General features: G+C 37.3%; 1 protein-coding gene across 3 annotated transcripts in view; it reads right to left on the minus strand.

Annotated features, from left to right (window-relative positions):
• The window catches only part of LOC126248709 (lysine-specific demethylase phf2-like), a 174,158-nt gene extending 151,215 nt beyond the window's left edge, over nucleotides 1-22,943 (minus strand). For all 3 annotated transcript variants that reach the window (XM_049950004.1, XM_049950006.1, XM_049950003.1), the window contains exons 1-2: nucleotides 22,808-22,943; nucleotides 12,797-12,882 (exon numbers count right to left, since the gene is read on the minus strand). In XM_049950004.1, the coding sequence (XP_049805961.1) occupies nucleotides 12,797-12,882; nucleotides 22,808-22,908 (187 nt within the window). In that variant the 5' untranslated portion in view covers nucleotides 22,909-22,943. The remainder of the gene's footprint in view (nucleotides 1-12,796; nucleotides 12,883-22,807) is intronic.
• Nucleotides 22,944-25,162: the final 2,219 nt, after the last annotated feature.

Below are 25,162 nucleotides of genomic sequence, written 5' to 3' on the forward strand. Positions count from 1 at the left end.
ACTGAATCTATTGTCCTGATGTCCTCCATGTCCAGGGTAACCTCCCCATTTCCAATAGGTAATTAACAATGCAAGTGCCTATCAATGCCATCCCAGTTTTTTTTTTTTTTTTTTTTCAAATTGATTCTGGATCTTCAATCACTATGTCAACTGGGAGACATATTTCCACCTGGGTTCCCCATGACTAGTCTTGTTCTATGCAGTTGAAAAGTTATAGTGATAACACCACTGAGGTAGAAAGTCAACTCACCACTCTAGTTCACTACAAAGCAGTGTACCTGTCAGCCTGCATCCTTGTAGTCAGTGCAACAGGGCACCAACATTTTGAGTTTTGATCCGTTCAGTGCTCTTAGTTTAGAAGTCCACCACTCAATGAACTGCATCCAACCATTTGTTCCAAGTTCCTACATGTGAGACCTTTGTTCTAAATATGCTTTGGTTTTCTCACATCTATCAACTTGCATGACTGACTTCGAAGCACACATCTCTTTACTGCCTTCGGTGATGTCCCGATTTTTTAAGGCCTGAAATGTGCCTTTTGCTATGTGCATGCTTCGTCTGTAACTGCAGCGCCTACAGGAAGAAAGAATTTTGATGCTCATTACAAGCACTCCGTATGTCAAGCCTACTGCAACCGTTGAAAAATCAAATGGATCGCTGAGGATTTTAAGTCAACTACTGATTCACAGTCCATCGTCAACACATACCATATTCCTAAAGTGCAGGATATCATGGCACACCTTGCTGGACGAAAAGTTTTTCCAAAAAGTGACCTAAGGGACACTTACTTGCACCTCGCCTTGGACAAAGCCTCCAAAAGCACCCTGGTAATCGACAGACCATTTGATCTTTTTTTGGTATAACAGCCTGCCCTTTGGCATCGGCAGTGGACCAGCCATACTACAACACTGCATGGAATACCTAACATGAGACGTTCCACCGACAGCAAATTATTTGGACATCATCACTGTCACTGGACAAAATGCAGAGGATCTAGGAATCAATTTAGACTCCTTGTTCAGCAGGCTCCAATGGGCTAGTTTGGAATGCTATGAGGAAAGATGTTACTCTGTGCCCTAAGTGGAATATCTGGGATATGTATTTGGCCCATCTAAGAGATACAACCCAGTTCACACTATGCCGAGGCCATACAAAACCTACCATCTCCCAAAGAAGCCAAACAACTCTAATCCACATTAAAATACAGAACATTCATTCCTCATATGGCAGCTATCGCCAAACCACTACATCAGCTCCTTCACAAGAATGTTAAGTGGCAATGATCCTTCACTTGTGACAAGGCTTTTTGGAATCTCAAACAAGCTTTACTCTAACATGCCTCAATACGTACATCCCTACCAAGTGCCTGACAGTAGAGGCAAATATATCAGACTACAGCTTAGGGGCCATTCTTTCTTACAAAATCAACAGAATTGAACACCCTATTGCATTTGTTTCAGAGCCATTAATGCAGGCACATCACAATTCCAGTCAAATTGAAAAGGATAGTTTAGCTTTCATTTCTGCATTGAAGAAGTTTCATGATTGTGTGTACAGACAGCTATTTAGCCTGTTAACAGATCATAAGCCTCTGTTACCACTGTTCGACAGCCATTCTAATATTGCACCACAACCATCTAAGACCTGCAGAGAAGGGCCACTGTTGCTTTCTATTTATCACTACAACATTTATTATCAGTCCTCAGAGCAAAATACAAAAATGGAGAAACCATCATGTCCCCAAGTGGGACAAGACCCTGAGTTTGATGTGGCTCCTGAAGTCTGTTTTTATACTGATGCAGAAGCCAAAGCAGTGCTGGCCGGCTTACCTATTGACACCGTAGTCATCACCCGACAGTCGCCAGAGGAGCTGGTCCTCCAAAAGGTCATATGATTGGTGAAGAATGGCTGGCCAGCAGATTACAAAACTCCGCAACATAAATTTGTTCAGACCTACTGGTACCACCAACACGAGTTGTCCACTCTCAAGGGCATCTTCTTGCTCCAAGGAGCTAATGGCCACACCACAGTAGTCCTTCTGCAAGCACTCCAACGTTGTATCTTGACATTATTACACGACTGTCATTGCAGTATGGCCCTCAGCAAACAGTTAGCCCACCTACATGTCTTCTGGGACGTCATCGACAAAGATACAGAACACATGGTCGCAGCATGCATAACATGTCAAAGCAAGCAGGCAACACAAGCCCATTGGCATTTTCCTTACCCTAATACAACATCCCATGGGCTCGCATTCATCTAGATTTCTCAAGGCTCTGTTTGGGTTACTCTTGGTTGATCATGACAGATGCCAGCAACACTTCTCCATACATTTCATGCGTATGTTTCGTGGACGTGCTCATCGTCATTAACAAAAACCATCTATGCCTTATCTCAAATCTTCCCATCAGCTGACAGCAGCAGAATTCTGCAGTTTTTGTGCAGAGAATGGCCCAGACTTGGATAAGTATGACACTGTTCCATCCTGCTTCCAATGAACTGGCACAGAAATTTGCCTGTACTTCAACTGGCGAAATTCACACACACACACACACACACACACACACACACACACACACACAGCGCTGCAGGACTCGCAGCCCACACATCCTGAGGACACCAACCTTCCAGCAGGCCAGGCACGCACTATCAATGGACATTAACAGCAGCCCCCCTGGGTTCTCCACTTTCCAAGACACCAGCAGTAGAACCACCACCTTCTGGGGTGGAGAGAGGTGTCACTATCTCTCTTCTGAAGGGGTGAGGGACACTATGCAGGGCTCATAGCCCTCCAGCATAAAAGCACTACAGCACAAGTAGTCTATGCCAAAAGTCACAGGGCCACAATGGTGAACACTCCTTAGTGCAGTAATGAGCACATGCCTCACTAATAAGTAGCAGAAGCGTCAGAGGGCACAGTCAGTGCAAACCTACTCACTTCCACAGGATCACATGCTCAGAAGTAGGTCTCACTGTATCCTGGTGCCTGTACAGCGTTAAAGCCAGCATGCAGCTTAAGATGAGCTCTCTGGCTTTATATTGACCACTGCTGAAGTTTCTCAATCAGAAAATCTAGTGGAATCATCCCATTACCTGTTATCCAACACCATTCTACCAGCTTTGAAGCTTCAGCGCCAACAGTGAACAGATCTCTCAGCAGTTAACTTCAAACTATGCTGAAATTTGGCCTCTACATTGCAGACCTCTGGAACTCTGATATTTTGGTATGACATGGTGTCTGTGTAATTAAAGACAATTTGTGCCTCGTGAACCAGAACACCAGTAATTGTGACTGTTTTCCATTGCTGACATTCCATTGGGCTCATTCAATGATAGATATTTAATTGTGAACTATTTCTTGTGTTATGTAATTGAACTTCAAAGGAGGAGGATTGAAGATTTATGTTTGTGTTAACAAACATTCTCCTCATTGTCTAACTGGACTTCAGCTTCTGTGTGTCGAGCCCGGTGCAGGCCACTTAACAAGCCACCAGACTGAGTTCACTTCCAAACTCGTCAAAAATGTATGTATCTTGTTTTAATGGGTGTCTTGAATTTTAAATTTTAAAGCCCCAAGGTTACCTAACGCTTTCCCACACCCTTAAAAATATTGTTTCAGTCATAAAAATGAGCAGACACATCTATCTGAGTTACACTGATCGGACTGCCGTGTGACGACATGGTTAACCTCAGGTCCGCTTAAATTGCAATAATCTGTCATGAAAGCAGATTCTTTCTCAATAACCAAATATGATAAAAATGGCTTTGTCAGCTGATATTAGCTGGAATGGTCTTATTCAAGAACTCTTCACTTAAAAACAGCTTAAGGGTAACATTATTTCTATGTGCAGTTACAAATCCCTTAAAAAATTCTGTCTCCTTCAGGTGTCCTTGGTTAAGAATCACATACTGCTGACAATACTGAATGCACCACCCACACCGAACAAAGAGAGTTGTAATCTTCATTATTGATCTAACTAAGGTCCCAGCCACTCCTACACATGATGACTTCATGAAAACAAAGCTGGGATCTGGATGGTTGTGGCAGTAACACAAGTGAAATTCTCTACCATGATCTGTGTAAAGTCTCGTTTGCTAATCTGGAGATTACCAACCCTACTTGCAGCACCTTATACTACGGTCTGTGCTTTATTATCTATCATTCAACTGAAGGTTTAATGAAATGGTTTGTGGAGTTAAAAAAATCTGCCCAAATCTCTTCTTAGTCTCCTTAATTGTATGGCAGTATTTTGTCCTACCTATCTAAAGGGTTGCAAGATTCTCACAATGGAAAAGAGAATGGAAAAAAGCCAATAACTACATTAAGCTTGGTAGACTAAAAGAAGCAACTAACTGTTTGGCCTTTGCAGATGATCTTGTGATAACAGATGGAACCTTAGAGAATGCAAAGAAAAAGACTAAAACTTAACTGCCAAAGCATTCCCAACAAACTGCCAGAGTTTGAAGATCTCCTAAAAAGCAGCTCACATAATGTGCATTAGTACACGAAGCTGGTTAAAACCTGAGGTTAACATCAGTGAAATTTCTGGGGAAATTTACCAAGATAGAAATTGAAGCTGCATGCAAGATCATCTGAGAAATACTGAGTATCAGACAAGGGCATAAAATTATAATTAGATCCTTTTATCGACCACCAGGCTCAACTCCTGATGAAATCGAAAACTTTAGAGAAAACATCCATTCACTAGTACATATGTTCCCCAATCATGCTGTAATCATCAGGGAAGTTTAACCATCCAACAATCAATCGGGACAGTTACTGTTTTGCTATAGCTCACATTACGCTGGGAGGCAGCCCTATTTTCAGCCATTCTGTGCATCCCCCACCATTAACTGCTAGTAGCCAATAAGATTCATTCCCTTTCCGATTGGTTAGCCGCGAGTTACAAACTGGACTGCGAGAATCTCTCTCCCATGTGCTGCACTGTTGCCATATTTTGCGACAACGCAGTTTCATTCACAGAGCAACCGAATTATTCATTTAGATGCCGATGTTACTTTCTCGCGACAGTATAGCTGTGAATATGTATCTAAACATTTTCGTGTAGTTTTCAAATGAAAATGTCATGTGATGGCAGTAAACGTGAAGTTCCTTTAATTAAATTGTGTGTCTATGGAGTATTGTCTTACCCATGTGATTGGTTTCGTGATTTTCTGTCAGAAAAATCACTATATGTAGTAATCAACAGAAAATCATCGAGTAAAACAGAAATGATAGAAGTGATACCTGGTGTTTGCAAGGAAGTGTTATAGGCACTCCTCTGTTCCTTGTCTAATAAACGATTTAGGAGACAAACTGAGTAGCCGTCTTAGACTGTTTGTAGATTATGCTGTGATTTACCATCTTCTAGAGTATTTACCATCTTATAAAGTAATCAGAGATTAAAACAGATTAGAAAATGACTTGGACAACATATCTGTATGGCGAGAAAAGTGACAATTGACTCTAAATAATGAATAGTCTGAAGTTATCGGCATGATTACTAACAGGAATCTGCTAAATTCGGTTTACAGGATAAAACACGATTCTAAAGGCTGTAAATTCAACTAAACACTTAGGGATTACAATTACAAATGACAAAATGCAACTCTCACATGGATAACATTGTGTGGAAAGCAAACCAAAGACTGATTTTAGAAAATTCAACTGGTCCTTTGAAGAGGCTACTTGCACTATCCTTTTCCACCTACTCCTGGAGTATTGCTGTCAAGTGTGGGAGGTACAGAAGATAGAATTGATCGAAAAAGTTCAAAATAGAACAGCTTGTTTTGTATTTTCACAAAATAGGGGAGAGACTGCCATGGATATGATACGCAATATGGGATGGCAATCATCAAAACAATGTTGGTTTTCATTGTAGCAGGGTTTTCTCATGAAATTCAAGCCACCAACTTTCTCCTCAGAGTGTGAAAATACCTTGGTAGCGCCCACCTACATAGGGAGGCATGTTCATCATAATAAAATAAGAGAAATTAGAGTTTGCAAGGAAAGATATAAGCGTTCGTGTTTCCTGTGCACTGTTCGAGAGGGGAACAGTAGAGACATAGCTTGAAGGTGGTTCTACGAACGCTCTGAGAGGCACTTAACTGTGAATTGCAGAGTAATCATGTAGATGTAAATGCCTCACAAGCAGTCGAGGAGGTTTACGTCCATCATTTACAACACCTTCAAATTTGAATGTGAAACTGATACCTCTGTTTCTGACATTTTCAAGACTCAAGAAAGAACTGCAGAAGCACGTGTCAGCACAAGAACTGCACAGAGGATAGTAAACAAAAGTGTTGGAACTGTAGAAAACTTAGGAAATTTTGTTTTTGTGTTGCCTGAAAAATCATAGAAATTGCAAGATACCAGTAACACAAATAGATTGTTTTGACAATGATGTTTTAAAGTGCTCTGTGTTTGAAATGTATACAAGAAGGGAATACCCAACATCACAAGAACTTGCTGCAATTATGCCTGAGCAAATTGGCTTCAAAGGTAGCACTTTGTCAATGTAAAGAATTTTAAAATACATTGGTTTTAAACGTGTTAAGACAAGAGTATTTAATTGAAAGAAGTGACACAGAAGCAGCACAAAGCCCGTCCATTACAAAGATTCACAATACAAGAAGAGGAGGCAGTTCTACAGTGTATTACGTTGATGAAACATGGGTGAATCAGAATCATTCCATGAATACCTGCTGGAAAATGAGTGATGGTACTGGTGGTTTTGAAGTTGCCTTAGGAAAAGGTTATCGGGATACTCATTCTGCATGCTCTCTCATCTTCTGATTTGGTTCCTCAGAGTAAACTTCTATTTAGAAGTCAGAAAAACAGTAGTGACTACCATTTGAAAATGAATACTGTCACTTTCAAGAAGAGATTCACTGAAAAGTTCTTGTTATACCTAGCTTTGAAGTCATCATTATAATTACCATCCTAGTTATCATTCAGTTGTTACAGAGAAATGACCAAGTACGAGCACCAGAAACGGGATATTGTGCTCTGGCCGAAAAATAAAAATATTCTGGACAATATAAGCCAGACCCATGCTGAATTCTTGCAGCTTGTTAATTTATATAAGTCACGTGACAGAATGTACAAATTTGACTTTCTTGCATGTGAATGTGGTCACACAGTTTTGCATTTACCCACATAATTACTGTCAGTATAATCCGACAGAATTATGAGCACAGGTTACAAGCTATGTGGGGGGGGTGGGGGGGTGGGGCAGAGACAAAACACTCAAGATAACAGACACTGAGTGGCTTGTGCTTGAAGCAATAGACAGCATCCCCCTTCAGTGTCGACACAATGTGTGTGTGTGTGTGTGTGTGTGTGTGTGTGTGTGTGTGTGTGTGTGTGTGTGTGTGTGTGTCACGCTGAAAAGTAAGATTTTCACAGGGAGGTGAAAATGGATAAAAGCCTTGAATGTATCATCCTAAATTTACAATCAGATGATATTATGATGTAGAGTTTAAAACAAAGTAATGATCTTTTTTGGTTTTAAATAATCATGGTTTAAAAATGTTTTTGTCAACATATCAATTGGATACACTGTACATGAGAACGTCCTGATTTTTATCGATTAGGACTATGTAGCCTGTGAATTATTCAGACTATAATGGTCAACACATTACCCAAGGAGAAGTTAAGCTTTTCCCAGCCTGTTTTATTACTTGAGAGACTGTGGCTGGATAAATTTGTCACAAACTCCAGTATTTCGACACGTCAACCCGTCATTTTCATGGCACAAATTGGAAAACGCCTAAAATGAAAGGAAGGGTTGCCTGTCGATATACCGGTGGTTTTCAATTTTATGGGTCAGCATTCCGTCGAGTTATATAAAGAAGATGGTTAATTGTTAGCGTGTTCAATGCATCAGAAGTGCATTCACCCACTGTAATTTCGAACAAGTTAGTTTAAACTCATAATGCCTGTTGTCATCGAAAAATGTAACAACACACTGACAATTTTTACAATAGTCTTTTGTAATAGTGTTTGCTACCAGTAATTCTTTTCTTATGCATAAGAATTTACACTGAATAGCAGTGAAACACACCCTCATACGCACATCACACACATTTAAAAAATTATACGGAGTAGACGCTGTTGTCAAAGAAATATAATGATTTCGGTTCGAGTCTGAAGATTACTTTGTCATGTATTACATTTTTGCCCCATAACACAGTCCAAATCACAATAAATGTCAATTATTGCAACTATTTTCAATAATCTAGTTGCTAGACAATCTTCATTTTGAGAAAAATTGTTCTTGACGTCTTCACAAACCTGTATCAGCTGTTCTCGCCTTCCGCCATCACACACACAATTTCTGTGGAGATGTGGACACAACCTCAAGACTCAATAGTAAAATTTCTCTCATGTAGATGAATGATCAAAATCAGTTTTAAAATGTATTATTCCATCACAGATTTGAACATATAATATGAAATACCAAAGGTGAATGAACACGACTGTTGTCTGCAGCAACACAGTTTGGCAACACGGACTTCGTTTGCCCGCTCTCTGCCACCATGCATGTGCAAACCTCATCCCCCTCTATGACTCCCTATCGCACTGCCTCTATGAGCGGAAGTGTCTTCCTCCGTGAAGCAGTCTACAATGGTGAGCATTACAAGACATCCTATGATACATTACCAGATGCCTTCTCTGAAAACTATCTACAACAGACAGTTCAAAACCTAACTCATGGGAACAAAGAGATCTGACCTCTCTGATGAAGTCAGAGTCAAAGCTGGTATCAGTAACCAAGAGAGAGCTGTGGCAACAATGATTACCAAAGTATAAAGGCCAACTAAAACAAGTGGAAAGATTCAGTAAACTACATGAAGAAGAAGAAGAAGTATCATATCTAATGAGGAATTTTAAACTTTTAGCTCGGAACGGGAGCATGCCGAGAAAATATTGCTCGAGTGTAAAGGATAGTTGACCATGTACTGGATAAATATGTACCCAGCAGAACAGTGGTTCACCATGGGGGAGGAGGAGGGACACCTCCCTAGTAAACAATCACTGTAAAGAAACTTCTAAGGAAACAGATCACTGCATAACAGGTGCAAGACAAAGCACAGAGCAACAGATGCTGAATGAAATGTGTTTGGTTGTCAAGAGAGCAATGCATGAAACGTTCAATGAGTACAGTACCATAAAAATTGTTGGAAGATCTTTCACAAAATCCAAAGAAATTCTAGTCACATGTACAGGCTATTGGTGGCAACAGAGTTAGTGTGGAGTGACTCACGAACAAGATAGGAATGAAATTGAGGATAGCAAAGCAAAAGCAGAGACGCTGAGTCCCGTTTTCAAATGTTCCATTATAAAAGAAAACCCAGGTATATTCCTGCAATTTAACTCCTGTATTACTATAGAGATGAGTGAGATGGATATCAGTGACAGTGATGTTGAGAAACAGCTGAAACCACTAAAACTGAACAAATCTCTAGAGCCCGAGAGCCCAACAGAATCCCTATACGATTCTTTACTGAATTTATGGCAAAGTTAGCCCCTCTTAACTACATTCTCCCATCGATCCCCTGGGGTGAGGGGGAGGGGGCATACCATCCAAAATCCTTGACATCCACTTCTTGAAAAATCTTAGAACATGTTCAGAGTTCTAACATAATGAGGTATCTTGAGCAGTATGACCTCTTTCATGCCACCCAGCATGGATTCTAAGAACATCAATTATGTAAAACCCAATTCGCACTTTTCTCACATGATATAATGAAAGGCATAGTTCCAAGCTGGCAGGTAGATGCAGTGTGTCTCCATTTACAGCACCACATCTATACTTCTTATCAAAAGTATGATTGTATGGGGGTATCAAGCAAAATTTGTGTTTGGAGGGAGGATGCAGAAAGTTATCCTGGATAGATAGGAACTGACAGGTGCAGAAGTAACTTTGGGTGTGCTTAGTGAAGTGTGTTGGGACCCTTGTGGGCAATATTAATAGCAAACACAGACTTTCCAAGATGATGCAGATACGAATAATGAAATACTGTCCGAAAAATGATGCACAAATATTCTGTCAGATCTTGGCAAGATTTCAAAGCGGTCCAAGGATTGGCAATTTGCTTTAAATGTTCAGAAATATCAAATAGTGCACTTCACAAAATGAACAAACATAGTATTTTGTTAGTATAACATGAATGAGAGGCAGTTAGAATCCAGTCACTTGGGTGAAACAATTTTTTTAGGGATAGAGAATGGAAAAATCGTATAGGCTCAATGGTGGGTAAAGCAAGAGGCAGACTGCAGTTCACTGGTTGAGGGCTGTACAACTGGTCTACAGAGGACACCACTTCTAAAACACTCATGCTACCCATCCCAGAACACTGCTCAAGTGTATGGGACCTGCACAGAATAGGACTGACAATGGATATTGAACAGATAAAAAGAAGGGTAATATGAATGGTCACAAGTTTGTATGACCATGGGAGAGTGTCATGAAGATTCTGAAAGAACTGATGTCGCATATTGTTGAAGACAGATGCAAACTAATCCATGACAAACTATTTAGAAAGTTTCTAGAACCAATTTTATACAATTAACGTGGGAATAAATTGCAGCCTCCTACATACTGCTCCCACAGGGATCCTCTGCCACACGTTTCACAGTGGTTTGGAAAGTAAAAATGTAGATGTAGAAGAAGACAGCTGAAAAGCAGGTCTATAAATATCATTTGAAAAGACAGAAGGCATGGTCAATGAGAATTTTAAAAACAGATTGTGACAAGTCCAAGACAACAGACAACTTTAAATATCTGGGTCAAAAAATAAATGTAAAAAATGAAAAAGAAGCAATTAAAAACAAAACTGGAAAAATGAAAAGAGCATAAATGAAAGAAATCTGTACAATAAAAACTATTTGTTTTCTGAATATGTTAAGTTACGGGATTATAGTACAATTGCAAAACCAGATGTCTTCCATGGGTCACAAACACTATTTTTATCTGGATGTAAAATGGCGTTAGAAGATTTGGAAAAGGTAGGAAGAAGCATCTTGTGAAAAATATTAGGCTCAATCAATGACAAAGATTGCAATTTTGTTTCGTGGTCAAACAAGGAAATATACACATCCTGCACAACAATAATAGATGGCATCTGCAAAAGAGGTGTTACACTCTATACACATCTAAATAAAATGAAGGAAGACAGATTAACAAAGAAGAATCACATTTTCTTCCAAGACATGAAAACAGACAGTGAAAGTGGATGAGGAGGCAAGACAAAAAAGGACTTGGAAGAAATGCAGATTGAGTGAGAGGCCTTACTCAAAAGCGAGAATTTCAGACTAGAAGTCAAGAAAATCAAAGGTTTTCAGGAAGATACAACAAAGAGAAAAACAACAAGAAACAAATACAGATGAAAGGAAAAAGAGCAGATTGTGAGATGATGAAAGAATTTTGAGAAGGGTAAAGGGTAAGAGAAACAGTTATCTTAATGTAGTCCTTAGTTGGTCTGAATTGAAATTTTAAAAACAGTAATAAACATGGAAACAATATTTGTCTGTACAAATAACAACGGTAGGGCATAAGCTAATCTTTAAACTTAAGATATGAAAACCTGAAGTTTAACTCAAATTCTTCACTTCTGCTCAAAGCCTATTGAACATGGAACTCTTTCTGCATTACAGTTAACAAAGTGTCATCCAAATGCAAATTTCTTTTCTGCCAATTGTTTAATGAATGACTGTTACAGTTTCTTTTAAATGAACCCATATTAGAAACAAACTTTTAAAGGGGGTAGTACATGTGGCCTACAGGAGGGACAGTGTTAGAATTCTGTTGTGCAGGAAGTTTGCAAACTGACACCATAGGCCCCTCTGACCACCATTTTCTCTGATAAGAACATTCCTGATGAATGCACAGATTTGTACCAAATTATGATAACCACACAATATGACAATCTATGGAAGCATACGAACAGTCTTCCATGTCTCAATGTAACACTATTCTTATAGTGGAGACAGCAGTATCCAATTTCTGCAGAAAATTATGAACTAGATAATCATCCATTTTTACTCTTAGAAATCTAAAATTTTCAACTTCACTAGCTGTTTTAATAACCTATTTTTATGCGAGTTCTGTGTCAGAAACTACATGCACTGTGTTCTGTTTCAGATAAGTGATCACCTCTTCTCTGTAAACCCCAACCTGGTGTTATCTGTTACCCTATCAGTTAAATCAGTTATATTGCATCCCACATCATTTCAAATAACACTTCTGTCATCTGAAAAATACATAAATACTATTCAGTGAAACACTGTAATTGGCACAATGACCACTTCCCACAGCTACATAGAACTTCTGTCAGAATGCTTTTAAAGTTTGACCTGAAGTGATACTACATCCACCCACTATACTACCAATCGTAAGTGAAATAAAGCCCTCCTTCACAATCGTATTCAGATACACGATTTTTATAGTGTAAATTGACCTACTCACACTCTCAATCAGTAACAAGACATCACTGTGTCTCAGCAGAAGTCTTCAGTACCCTCTCAGATCTCATTAACTCACCTTGCAGTTGTATCAAGATGACATTAAGGCAAAAAAATGAATGTGAAGTGAACTTAAGTTGTGCATGTCCAAACTCAAATCCTATTCAAGTCACAACCTACACTATCGTAAGTTTGTTCCCTAACAAGACTGCTGACAGCCTCCCCCAGTGCCCCAGTCTAATGTTAATATTGAGTTAATAATACCAGACATATGACATTTGATACTAATAGAAAAGAAAATGTGTGTATAAAAAATATGATACTTACACACTGAAGGCCCAGCTATGTGGATACACTTAGGACAATGAAACTTGTCCATGTATGGAACAAGATATTCTTGCAGGTCGACACAACTGTAAAGTAAATAATGCATTAGTTTCAGTTTTTTTTTTTTCTTACATCTGAGTTAAGACTGAAACAATTAAAATGAATGGCCTTGATACAGCATTGTCACAATTCTGGTATTGTAGATGGCATAATAGCATTTGCTTAGTAGTCAATCAGATAGACAATCAAAGAGCAGAGTAATATACTTAACATTTTTTTAAAAAATTGGTAATAGCAGAAATCACAAGTTTTTATTCAGTCTTGATAGTCCACATTTTCTATCATTTTATCAATGCTAGCCAGTTATTATAACGTAATCAGTAACAACTCCCAATTACGAGTGAGATTCGAGGAATCTGTGTTGGAGGAATTGTTATTCCTTGGATTTTAAAACATCAAGTAATATTTTATTTAAGATCAGAGGAAAGTAGTGACACTGCACAGAACACAGTTCTGCAATGGGAAGCCACGATTTAAAATGAGTATGAAGAATTCATGAATTCAGCACCACATCATTGACTTTTAAAGGAAACACACATCATGCATCACGTATGTGACTATCAAACATTTCTTGACGGCGGAATGCATTAGGTTACCTTAGATGGGAGCCCTCTGCAGACAAGTAATATCTGGTGTAGCTCAGGGGAGTTTAATAGGTATACTGTTGTTGTTGGACATGTTATACATTCAGGAGTTTTAGGTCAGTATCAGTTGCAATCAGGCTTTTCACAAATTATCACGTCCACAGAGGGGAAATCCTATCCAGTGCATTAATATCCATGTAGACACTGACAAAATATCAGACTGGTACAAAGAAGGGCAACAAGCTCTTAATCTAGAGAAATTTAAAGTTGTGCATGTCACACAACAGAAGTATGGTAATCTTTGACTCCAGTTGTGACTGATAAATCCCGCAGGCAGTCATGTTATAAATATAATAATTCAGAGTAAAACATTTGATGAGATATGAAGTAGAATGACCACTTAGGCTCACTTATAAAGCAAATGGCAGGCTTCAATTTATTGGCAGAATACTGTAAAACTGAAGTTTGTAGCAAACCATTTTTATGGGCCATACTCTAATACTGCTCATGTACATGGGACCCATGACAGGTCAGGCTGAATGGTTGGTTTTTTATATGTAAAGAAGCCCAAAAATGAGAGGATGGACTCTCAATGGAATCTAGTTGCAATTAAACAGCGACTGTGTATTAAATGCTGGATAAACTTAAAGATCTCCTTGCCAAACATTTTGAATTATTCACTTTTAATACAATATAAAGTGAATAAGGAAGCAAGTAGGATTATGTTTAACATCCTGTGAATGATTATGTAATTAGAGACTGAGTACAAACTAGGATAGGGCAACAATGACTAACAAGATCAGCTATGCCTTTTTCTGAGGAATAATCCTCATATTTGCCTTAATGTCAGCAAAACATGAGAAATCTGGTCAGAGGCACATTCCTCCCAAATTTAAGTCCAGTGTGCCATCCTGCTTGGTGTACAAAGTCAAAATTGTAATTTTCACGTATATGCTTCCCATAACTTGTAGTTGCAGGTATGTATGACTCCGCATGCTGCAGGCCTTTTGAAGTACTTAAAATTTAATTTATGCCACACGACAAAACAAGCAAACATTTTTCCTCATTAATGATAAAAGAAGACAAGGAGTATTTACAGAAAATGTATGCAAAAATTTAGGAGACATGAATAGATATTTACAGAATAAGCTCAAGTTACCCTGTGAAATAAGATAGGAACAACCACTTCACTTCATTAAGTAAAGGCTCCATGAAAATGGACTGTTGAAAGTTAAGAGTTCTTAATGTTGACAGCTACACATGCATGTGATTAAACTCTCTACAGCATCTTCATCATTCTACTATTAAATCACTTTTACAGAATGTGCATCAATAAAGCTCCCCCTTTATCAATTTCTCATCAGAAATGTTAACTCCATTATAGATGTACTCATACAATAAAGACACTGGATTAAAAGTAAAAAACAGAACACCTCTACATTCCTTTCAACACTAGATGTACCTTACAGTCCTGGTTTACATTAAACTCACTCATAACATGTTTGTGCATTGAGGAACAAACAAATATATAACATCCCCCTGTAAAACTGTTAAATTATATAAAACTAGTGAATTTTGATCTCTTTCATTAGAAAACCACCATGAAATTCTTAAATGCTTTCATTTGCATATATAGTTAATCCTTGAGTAAAGGCAAAATACCTAATGTGTAATTTTGCATAACATGCTAATGGTTTCAATTTTTTATATATAATAACTATGCTGTCCAAATGACTGCACCAAAATATTATTTTGGCATCTGAAGTGGCAGATACCTTGCCAACCTCCAAAATAATTATTGGCCAGAGCATCTGCTTACAGATCATAAACAAACTGTCCATACTGCAATCACCTATGCAGAAGATGTGGACAAATAGTTGCTGTTTGAGATCTTCAAAGAAATGGGGATACTCCATATTTATTTTTGGTCGAAAGGAAGCCATGCTTTGGGAGGAAGTTAACTAGGAATGACTTGTTCTATATGACAAAGAGTCCACAGTAACAACACTTTTGCACCTATTAGACATTTGTTTTGCAACTTCCATGTTTTATGGGTCTACCACAGCCGACAGATTGTACAATAAAATAAAATCAATACAAAATATTTTCAAAAGAGACAGGGAAAGAAGCATAGGAGATGACATTAGTTCTGTACAGACAACAGAGCATTGTAAAAAACACTTCATGTGCAGCACAAATTTTTAATAACTACTTTTTAAAGATAGGTGAGAAAATTGGTGAAAATAGTTCAAAAGAGAAGGCCAAAGAGTACACTAAACAAGCTATACAGAGTACATTTAGTGAAATAGAAATCAATCTCACAACCCCATTCGAAACAAGGAGAATCATAAAGACTAAAAAATGAAAATTCACATGGGGTGAATAACATCTCTAAGAAGACACTAACAGGTTGTGGCTCTATATTGTGTAATGCTCTTGATCACATTACGCATCATTAATTCAGGGTATATCCCCAAACAGATTGAAATATGCCATGGTAAGGCCTTTCCAAAAAAAGGTGGCTCCACAGATGTGAGGGACTACTGCTGGCTGGTGTCACTTCTTATATAATTTTCTAAACTTTTTGAAAAGGTAACACACTCCAGTGTTGTTACCATCCTCTACAGTAATGGCATAACTGGCCAATCACAGTCTGGATTTCAAAAGGTTCACTCTACTGAGTCAGCTACTTATATATTTAATGAGCACATAATAAAATCTTTAAATGGTAAAATATCACTATTTGGGATATTCTGTGACAAAAACCGAAGGCACTTGATTGTGCCAATCATAACATTCTCCTAGAGAAGTGGAGTTTTTATGGATATGTGTTTTCAAATATGTCTGGGTTAGTTCTTATTTAAAAAACAAAGTGCCGACAGTAACCCAAGGCTGGGGAGAAATTCTTGCTTTATGTTGATGATCTATCATTTAATTTGAATCAGGAGGCAGAATTAGTACGGTTTTCAGATGATACAAGCTTTGTTGTGAAGTCAAGCAAAGAAGTATCAATGGAGAAAAACAGTCAGCAATGATCTGTGAAAATTACTAATTTGTTTTGCACAAATAGACTACGTTTAAAATTAAAACAGAACAAAAGTGGACGATCTGTATTTTTAGAAAATATCCCATGTCTAATAAGCCCATATACTTACAAGGGGGTGGGGGGAATCAAGATAGGAAATTTTATATTTCTTACAATAAAAACTTGGAACTGGAAATACCATACACTAGGCCTGCTGAAAGGTGCAGCTCTGCTACTTTTACCATAACAATAATAACCTATTTTGGGCGCACAGAAATGAGTATGATAAGATATATTGCACATTTTCATTCACTGATGTCTTGCGGGATAATAAAATGGGTAACACTTCACTTAGGCAAAAGTATTTATTGTGAATATTTATTATCTCATAATGTACACATTTTAACATAAATGTAAGGTTTCTGTGAAAAGACAGCTACATCTACACAACAAGGCAAGTGACAAACTACATCCTGCTCAAATAATCAGTTTGTCTTTCTTGAAACCGACTGACTAGAAGCATCTCTGAGGTACAGTACCATGTAGCTGTTTTTTCAGTGGCTCTAGCTTCACACTAATAATTTTCTTGCCTCTTAGTTTGTTGAGAGTCTGAGCAGGTACATTTAAATGATGAGCAGGGAGATAAAATAATCTGTTGGTGAATAATGCCACCAGACATGACCACTTATTTCAGAGCCATAACCAATTTCTGGCATTCATATGCTCATTCCCAGTTACATAAAATGTTCTCCATCAGCAGCATGTTGTCAGTTCCAGCAATTTGCTGATGAGAGCATTTCTATGACAGGAAATGTTAGCCATCTCAAAATGGGAATGAACGCCGAAAAACAGCTATGCCTCTACAATAAAAGCATTTGAAGAGTAATTGTGACTGGCTGCATTATTCACCAGCCACCATTCATTAATGGCCACAGTGTTCACAAGTTCCAGCATATATTCCTAAGTAAAAAGATGGTAATATCTTAGATATACCAGCGAGATAACTGTTAGTAACTGCAGTTTGAAACAATGGCCAACCTGGTCCCCTTCAAAGTACAACATGTGTTTCTAATAATTATTTTCTGCAATTTTACTACGCACAATGTGTTGCTCAAATTTTTCTTAAAAACAGTACCATAACTGATTGGAAGTAGCCATGGAACACATTTTTCCTAGTGTTTATGACAGTGGCACTAGCTAATATTTGGGTTGCAATTGCAAAGCTACACAATTTGTTTACTAGATACTCAGCATGTTTAATCCCGTTTAAATTCTTATCTAGGTTTAATTCAAGGAATTAAACAGAAACCACTTGTTTTAGAAATCTATTTTTGTGATTAAAAAATTTCTTTGGATTTTGCCTGTTTTGTTCTGAACTGGATTATATGGGTCTTTGGACTGTTCAGTGTTAATCCATTAAGCTGAAACTATGTTTCTAGATGATTTATTGCAGTTTTAATCTTTTCAATGAGTAAAGACCATCTAAATATCAACTTTTATCATGGAACCCCTGGTATGTTTCTATAGAAAGAATTAATGCAACATACTATAGATGGATTATCTTCAACAAAAAGGATAATTGTTCCAAATAATGTTTATTTGTTCCAAAAAGTTGTTTCAAAACAAACCCAAAAGCTCTTAAGGTAGGTTAAGTTTAAAACAACATAAACAATGTATGTTGCAGTATTACTTTTTTGTTGATACATAAATTGAGTCCTGTTTTGCACACACATGCAGCTGCAAATGGTGAAAGTAGAAAGACAGCCTTTTGCCGCAACCTAGGCTACGCATCTTTTAAACTGTGCCACAATTCCAGTAATGGCATCGATATAATTTGTTTTTTCCCAATGATGAATCAAATGTCAGTTCAATATAACTTTCATATTCTTCTGCTGACCTAACTGAAGGTTGTGTGTTGTCAATAACTGAGTATTCACTTCACAATTCATCTGGGTATCCATGTGCTGTTCCCTTGGAAAACACTGGTAAAAGCTTCATTCAAACCTTCAAGACGCGGAATGACTTCTCCAATTAATGCCTGTCACATTTCAGACACTTCCTCTTCATTTATTGTTGGTAGCCAACCAACACATTTGTAAACTGTTTGTCCAAAGTGTTATCTTTTTCTTAAAAAGCAAGAAAAGTTTTTGTGAACATTAAATACATTTACTTGGTTGCTTTGAAGAGTTAAATTAGGTTCATTCATCTTTGTAGAATTGCCACTTAAATAAGCAATTTGAAGCATAACATGCTGGTTTATTACACTGATGGAATCCGAACATATTTTTACTCAGTCTTCAATTAACATGGGTGCATCATCTGCAGGTAAAATCAAATGGGCATTTACATTGGTGGATAAAACATTAATGTAGAACAGGAACAATTCCTAGTCTGGCACATGTTTTGATCTGTCAGGCAACGTCAAATCAATGAACACTTGTTTCAAAGTGCAAGTTTATTCTGGAAGAACAAAACAGGTCATAGGATAGGGCCTTGAGGTATACCTACTTTCACTGTTTTCCATATGGAAGAACAATTTGCAGCATTTGAAAATATAGTACACTGTTTTTTACTGCACAGGTAAGACGTGAGCCACTGTAGAACATTACCCCGATCCCACACCTATCAAGTTTGTAAATGGCCAGAGGAAAAAAAAAAAGAAGTTCAAATGTTATGTGAAATCATTTGTTTAATAGTAAGAAAAACTAGATTAGAGAAAAATTTGACACACCTTCCACTGACTGCTCAAAAATCATTAAAGCAAATTACGTACAGATTGAGAATTTAAAGTTCAATGCTCAACTTTAGAATATCAGAATTTTTGAGAGTACTAGAAGATATTTATCTGGCGGAACTTTAAATTCTCAATTGGCACCTAACTTGTAAATGATTTCAAGTATCATACAAAAGGCACATCAAATGTTTCCTTAATCTATTTTATTTCTTACGAATCAATTCCAAAAACATTTGATAGGATTTCTAAATTTTTTATTTTGAAATTTTTTCTTATTACCCTGATTATTTTCAAACAATTTTTTTTTTTTTTTTTTTTTTTTTTTTTTTTTTTTTTTTTTTTTTTTTTTTTTTTTGCAAACCAATATCTCATGATGGTCAATTTGATACCCCATTTGTCCATTTCCCACTTTTCATCTGGCTATGAAAATTAGGACAAAAATTAATTTTGTAATTTCTAGGGACTCTGGCATGTATGTAAATGGTTGGAACTGTATAAATAAATCATGGCGAATTCAGTGTAGTTATTGCCATTGAATAAAGCTGTCACATCTGTTCATCTTATTGTGCATTTCTTTCAGTTTCACTAAGCTTTGTTACTTTCCAGAGACATTTTAACCCCTCTAACCTGGATACATGCACCATGTCAAATCTATTGTAGTGTTTCCTGGTGCTAGATGGTCCGCAATTGTAACTGGTCCTTGGTATCCTGGATACTGGCACTGAGACGGAGCTACCATTAGAGCTGTTCCCAGTGTCAGAGCCACCCCACATGAAAGTTACTTTCATTTTTAAATTTTGGACACCAGTGGGCTTGAAAAAGCTGCTGCCACCCATATTTTAAGTTGTATTGAAAAGTGTGATTATTTTTAAGTGGGATCACACTGCCAAGTTCTTTGAAATTTGAATATACTTTGTAAGCACTGGATCATCATCATATACCCTCTCAACCGACGAAGTTTCATTTCATTTCCTCCACTCCTTCTGGATGCTACACGTTTTTGTCAAACAACATAAATAAACAGTCCATGATTTACTGAGTCAAAGGCTTTTGTTAGGTCACAGAAAAGCCATATAACTTTATTCAAATTGTCTATGGCTCTTCTAACTGTCATAGAGATTTAAAAGTTATTTTTATTTATTTATATTTCCTCACATGGAGTGATCTCCAGCTTTTTGTGCACAACAGAAACCTCCAGCAATGATGGCAATCTTCCCACATACTTAATTCATTTCCATATAGTTATTAATATGTTATATTACTTTGTCTCTCTCATCCTTAAGTTTTTCAGAGCAGTGTATTTTCCATATGGCTGGAAGAAGAGTGATGGGCTGATCATTTCCCAATATCCTCTCAAGCTCTTTTTTCCTTGCACAGTGGTCTTAATTCTGTAGGCTTCAGTACCTCTGGGAAACTGGTCAAAAGATCAGTTAATTATTACAGATAGTGGGTGTCCTATTATTTTAGGCACAAATTTAAGGACTTATGGGTATACCATTCTGACCTGCAGATTTTTGTTTTCCAATGACAAGACATTTTCTACATGTATTGCCAAAACTGTTTTAAATTTTGTGAGGCATTCAGACCTCTGACCAAGTCCAAAGGGACAGTATTTGTTCTTATAATCTGCAACACTGACATCCGATTTCACCATACTAATGAAGAATGTCTTTGACACACACTGAAATTTGAGATACATTTACAATTATTTCCATGTACATGATCATCGTTACAAATTTTATAACTAAAGACTTTGAAACCTAATTCAGATTTCACACACAACTACACTGCTTTTGAATTATTCTCATGTCTTACATTTAGCCCACTACAATTAACTATTCAAAACAATGAATCACAATGTGAACACAGGATCATTCCAACACAAGGCTGTGACCATGGAATAGCTATCAAACCTAGAAACAAAAAGTCTGACAAAACCAATACCTTTTCAATATACATTATTTAATTTGTAGATGGAATCACAGTCAGCACTACATTTGCACAGAATAAACCTGTGTACCGTATGACTGGAACTCCTAGTTAAGAGATCCGCATTAGCAAATAAACGAGGAGTCATGTGTGGCTCATTACTAAAGTAAATAAAAGGGTTTATCCATTTGTAGGTCTACTCTCCCACTGTTATAGGCCATACAGACACACTCGCACATCCTGGTAGACCAAAGTTTCCAGGAGGGAAATAACAATAAAAATAATATCACTGTTAATGAGCCAAGTCATTTAATATTCTCGTGTTACACCTGCTATTACCACATATCATTACTTGAATAAATCCACAACTAACCTATTTCTCTCAAATCATAATACAATCTCTTGGCCACTGGAATGTGCAGTATCACAAGAACAATTGGAAACAAGCAGTACAACACAGGAAAAAATAACTAAACAGTTTAAATCATCTTTATCCATAGGAATTTAGCAGTCTACCTGACACTACTTAAGGTATTCTGACAGGTATGCCTGAATAATTACAGAAAAGGTATAAGGAAATGTATTACTTCAGAGCACTTCCAAATCTACAGGAATGTAAACACATTTATGATTTTCATACGGTAGGTACTCTATTGGAAGAGATGTCAGCAAAACTATGACAAGAGTTTATACAGACAATTTATTTGCTTTCAACAATAATGTATGCTACAGAACATGCAAAAGAGATGTTAGCATATCTAGGCATATGTACTACTACACTGCGAACTGTAAGCGAAAATAAAAAGAAAAGGTTGGTTTTGGATAGTGACAGTTCTGTTCTCAGGTACAATCTATTTACAGTTTCTGAATCACTAACATAGTTACAATAACATATGAATACCACATCTGCAGCATTCGGGAGGTAAGTACCTCAGCATACATAACAATCCAAATCAGCTAAACTTGTGGGTGTATATATATTATCAGAACTCTATTCACTTATTACATTCTCAAATCATCAATATTACGAGCACAGAAAACGAATACTGTCACCCTAAGGAAAAAAATATTGACTACTGTGTTTTCCAATATCTTCAGCATACTTTTTACACAACTTTCCAAACGGTGGTGAGTAATGAAATATTTTGAATAGTTGTTCAGAACTCGTCAATAATTTGTAAACAATGTCGTTGACGTGGGTCACTCTCAAAATGTCGTAAATCGACACTAACTTGTACAGCTGCTAAGTGGTTATAAAAATTGAAGCGATGCTATCTATAACTTAGGTAACGTAACCCCTGAAAAGGCGCCAGTTCATGAGGAACTTTTGTTATTTTCCCAGCGGTAATGAAGACTTCAAATTCACATATAACGGGGAAGAGGTGGTCTTCTGAAAACAATCGAGTATTTCGCAAAGGCCTTACACTGGAAATGTATGCAGCAGATGTGAAAATTTATATAAACAAATATGCTGAAAAGAATACTTGAACATGGAATAGCTTCATAACCAAGTGCATTATGAAATCCTGACAAAACTAACAAATTAAATGAAATCCACGAATTTTTATGGCTTCGGTGATTTAGTGAGGCACAGCAGAAACCGTATGTTTCACCTAGTCGACAGACATTCCAACAATAAAAATACAAAAATGTGCTACAGCAAAAAACTCACACATTACCTTTGATGATACCACTCTTTGCAGCCATCACACTGGATCATATCTCTTGTAGCATCGTAAGTTTGACCACATAAACAATACCTTCTCTCGTCAGACTCCATTCTTTAAATCCCTTGTTACAAACACAACATCCCACACGTCCAGAGATTATTTATAAAACATGACACAGCAAAGATATTACAATCTGAAGCACAGTTGTCACTTGTGTGATCAAACCACAGTTATGTTAGACTGTGGATCAAACCAAGAACCAAACCGAATGTTTATTTCCGTCTTTGTCAGTTAAAAGAGTGTACACACTACTCACTTGGCCAGTGAAGGTCAACAAACGATAGCCATTGGGTTCGGCCTGTCATCAACATCATACCAATGTATTAGGCCAAGGGATTCGATCATGTGGAATCGCAGTTCGATATGATAAGAAGAGGATTTAGCAGTCGTGGCATATGAAGCATTTATTTTGCTGCGAGAAGCTGATCATCTGCAAAAGAAAAAACGACGCTGGTAGATGACCTCTCTTTTAGAAAGTTCGAAGCATTCCTAAAACTTTTAAAGGATTATTCAATGGAATAAGAATTTTATAGAGTAGAGGAGTATACGTATCAATAAATGAAAAGTGCTACTATTACTGTTATAGAGGTACTGTCATTAATTGAACATATTATGATCTTTGAATAACACGAGAACATGAATACTGAGAGAAAAATGTAAATATGAGTATAACGTAGTATGCAAATAACTTTCAGGACCTAAAAAGTTGGTGAAAAATGTATGCAACATTAGTATAAGTATTGCCACTTTTATGTATTAAATTGTAATAAATAGGTTAAATATTATAAGAAAATAGGTTTAAGTTGACTTGTCCTATATTACAAGTAGACACTTCGTACAAAATGTAATCAAATGGGGACAAATAAAAATCAATCAGTCAGTGAGTGTGGTGGGACAAAATCAGTGTCTAACCTTTAAATGAATTAGAATATGGACTGTTTCATAATTTTTTTAGAAAGAAATTTCCAGATCCCTTAAACACTCCCATTCACGACAGAACTTCGTCAGCTTTAATGCTGTCACTGCATTCCATTCCATACTCCAGCATTTTTAGATACACTATATACACATCAAAACCATTTGCCACGACCCAGCCCTGTATAGATGTGGCCCTACAGCTCAGATCCAGTTCAGTTGGTATTAGAAGTGGGATCTACAATTAATAAAACCGCCATCCGTGGATGGAGAACATGACTCAACTACTGCAGGGTTGTAGCTTCATAAAGATAGGGGTGAGGTGAGTAAAGTTTTGCGTTTACTGTATTTTTTCTGGCTGCAAGTTTCATGGAGAGTCAGTGGGTCTTTTGGCAATATGTATTATCAATTGGCAGGAGTGTGACTCATTGCCTAGTGGTATGTAAGGTGTTAACCATGTGCAGCAATTCAGGGGGTGAAGATGAGTGCTGTCAATGAGTATTCATTGTTTTCAAAGTGTGAAATAGCAATTATGAGCAGCTACTCAGGCAGAGGAATTAAGTCCCAGTAAGAAGTATTATTTTAGTGTTACAGTTAAGAGTCCTTCTCATAATCTGATTTTGTTCTGCTGTTTTTTAATTATTTTGTTTATTTATTTTTGTTTTGCATGTATTTAATAAGAGTTTCAGGACGCCAGAGGAAAAGTTTGTTAGTTTGTATCATTTCGAACAGGGAATGGTGTTCAGTAAAGAATATGGCTCTGTATATAAACGTGAAGTGGTGAGATATGTTGGGATGTGGTACATTTAAGTGGCCTTGTCATTTTTGTTTGCATAACGGATAAAGGGTAATCATGTCATGGGCAGTACCACTGGGAGCCCTTTCTGTACCCCAGGGGGTTACAACAGAGGAAGTATTGAAAGTTGTAAAAAGTGGATAATATATGAGTGGACAATGTAAAGATGTCCAAAAGACTGGAAGCACTCCAGATTAAGAAGAAGGAAATAGCTTTCCACGAGGCTGCAGAGTATGGAGGAGGATTTGCAGAGGAGATCAGAGGGAAAAAAAGAAGAGGTGAGGATGGGAAAATGAAAGGAAAGGAGCGAAAGGAGAAAGTTGAAAGGAAGCAGGCCTGTGTTTAGTTTACCCTTTTTCCACAATACATCCATCTAACGCTGCTGTGGTTAAGCGTGTTGAACCTGTGGGTATGTGGCCAGTATTTAACCCCTGGTGGAGCAATTCCTTGAATGGGAAAATTATAAGATAATTAATTAAGTGGGTTATGACATGGTAGAGGGTTTTCTCAGTGCATGGGGTACTAAAATTCTTACCATTAGGGGCGTAAGACAGAAGTATCTGCTCCAATATTATGTGGAGTTGTACAGTCTG

This window comes from Schistocerca nitens, chromosome 3 (genome assembly GCF_023898315.1).
Source record: "Schistocerca nitens isolate TAMUIC-IGC-003100 chromosome 3, iqSchNite1.1, whole genome shotgun sequence".
Classification (NCBI taxonomy): domain Eukaryota; kingdom Metazoa; phylum Arthropoda; class Insecta; order Orthoptera; family Acrididae; genus Schistocerca; species Schistocerca nitens.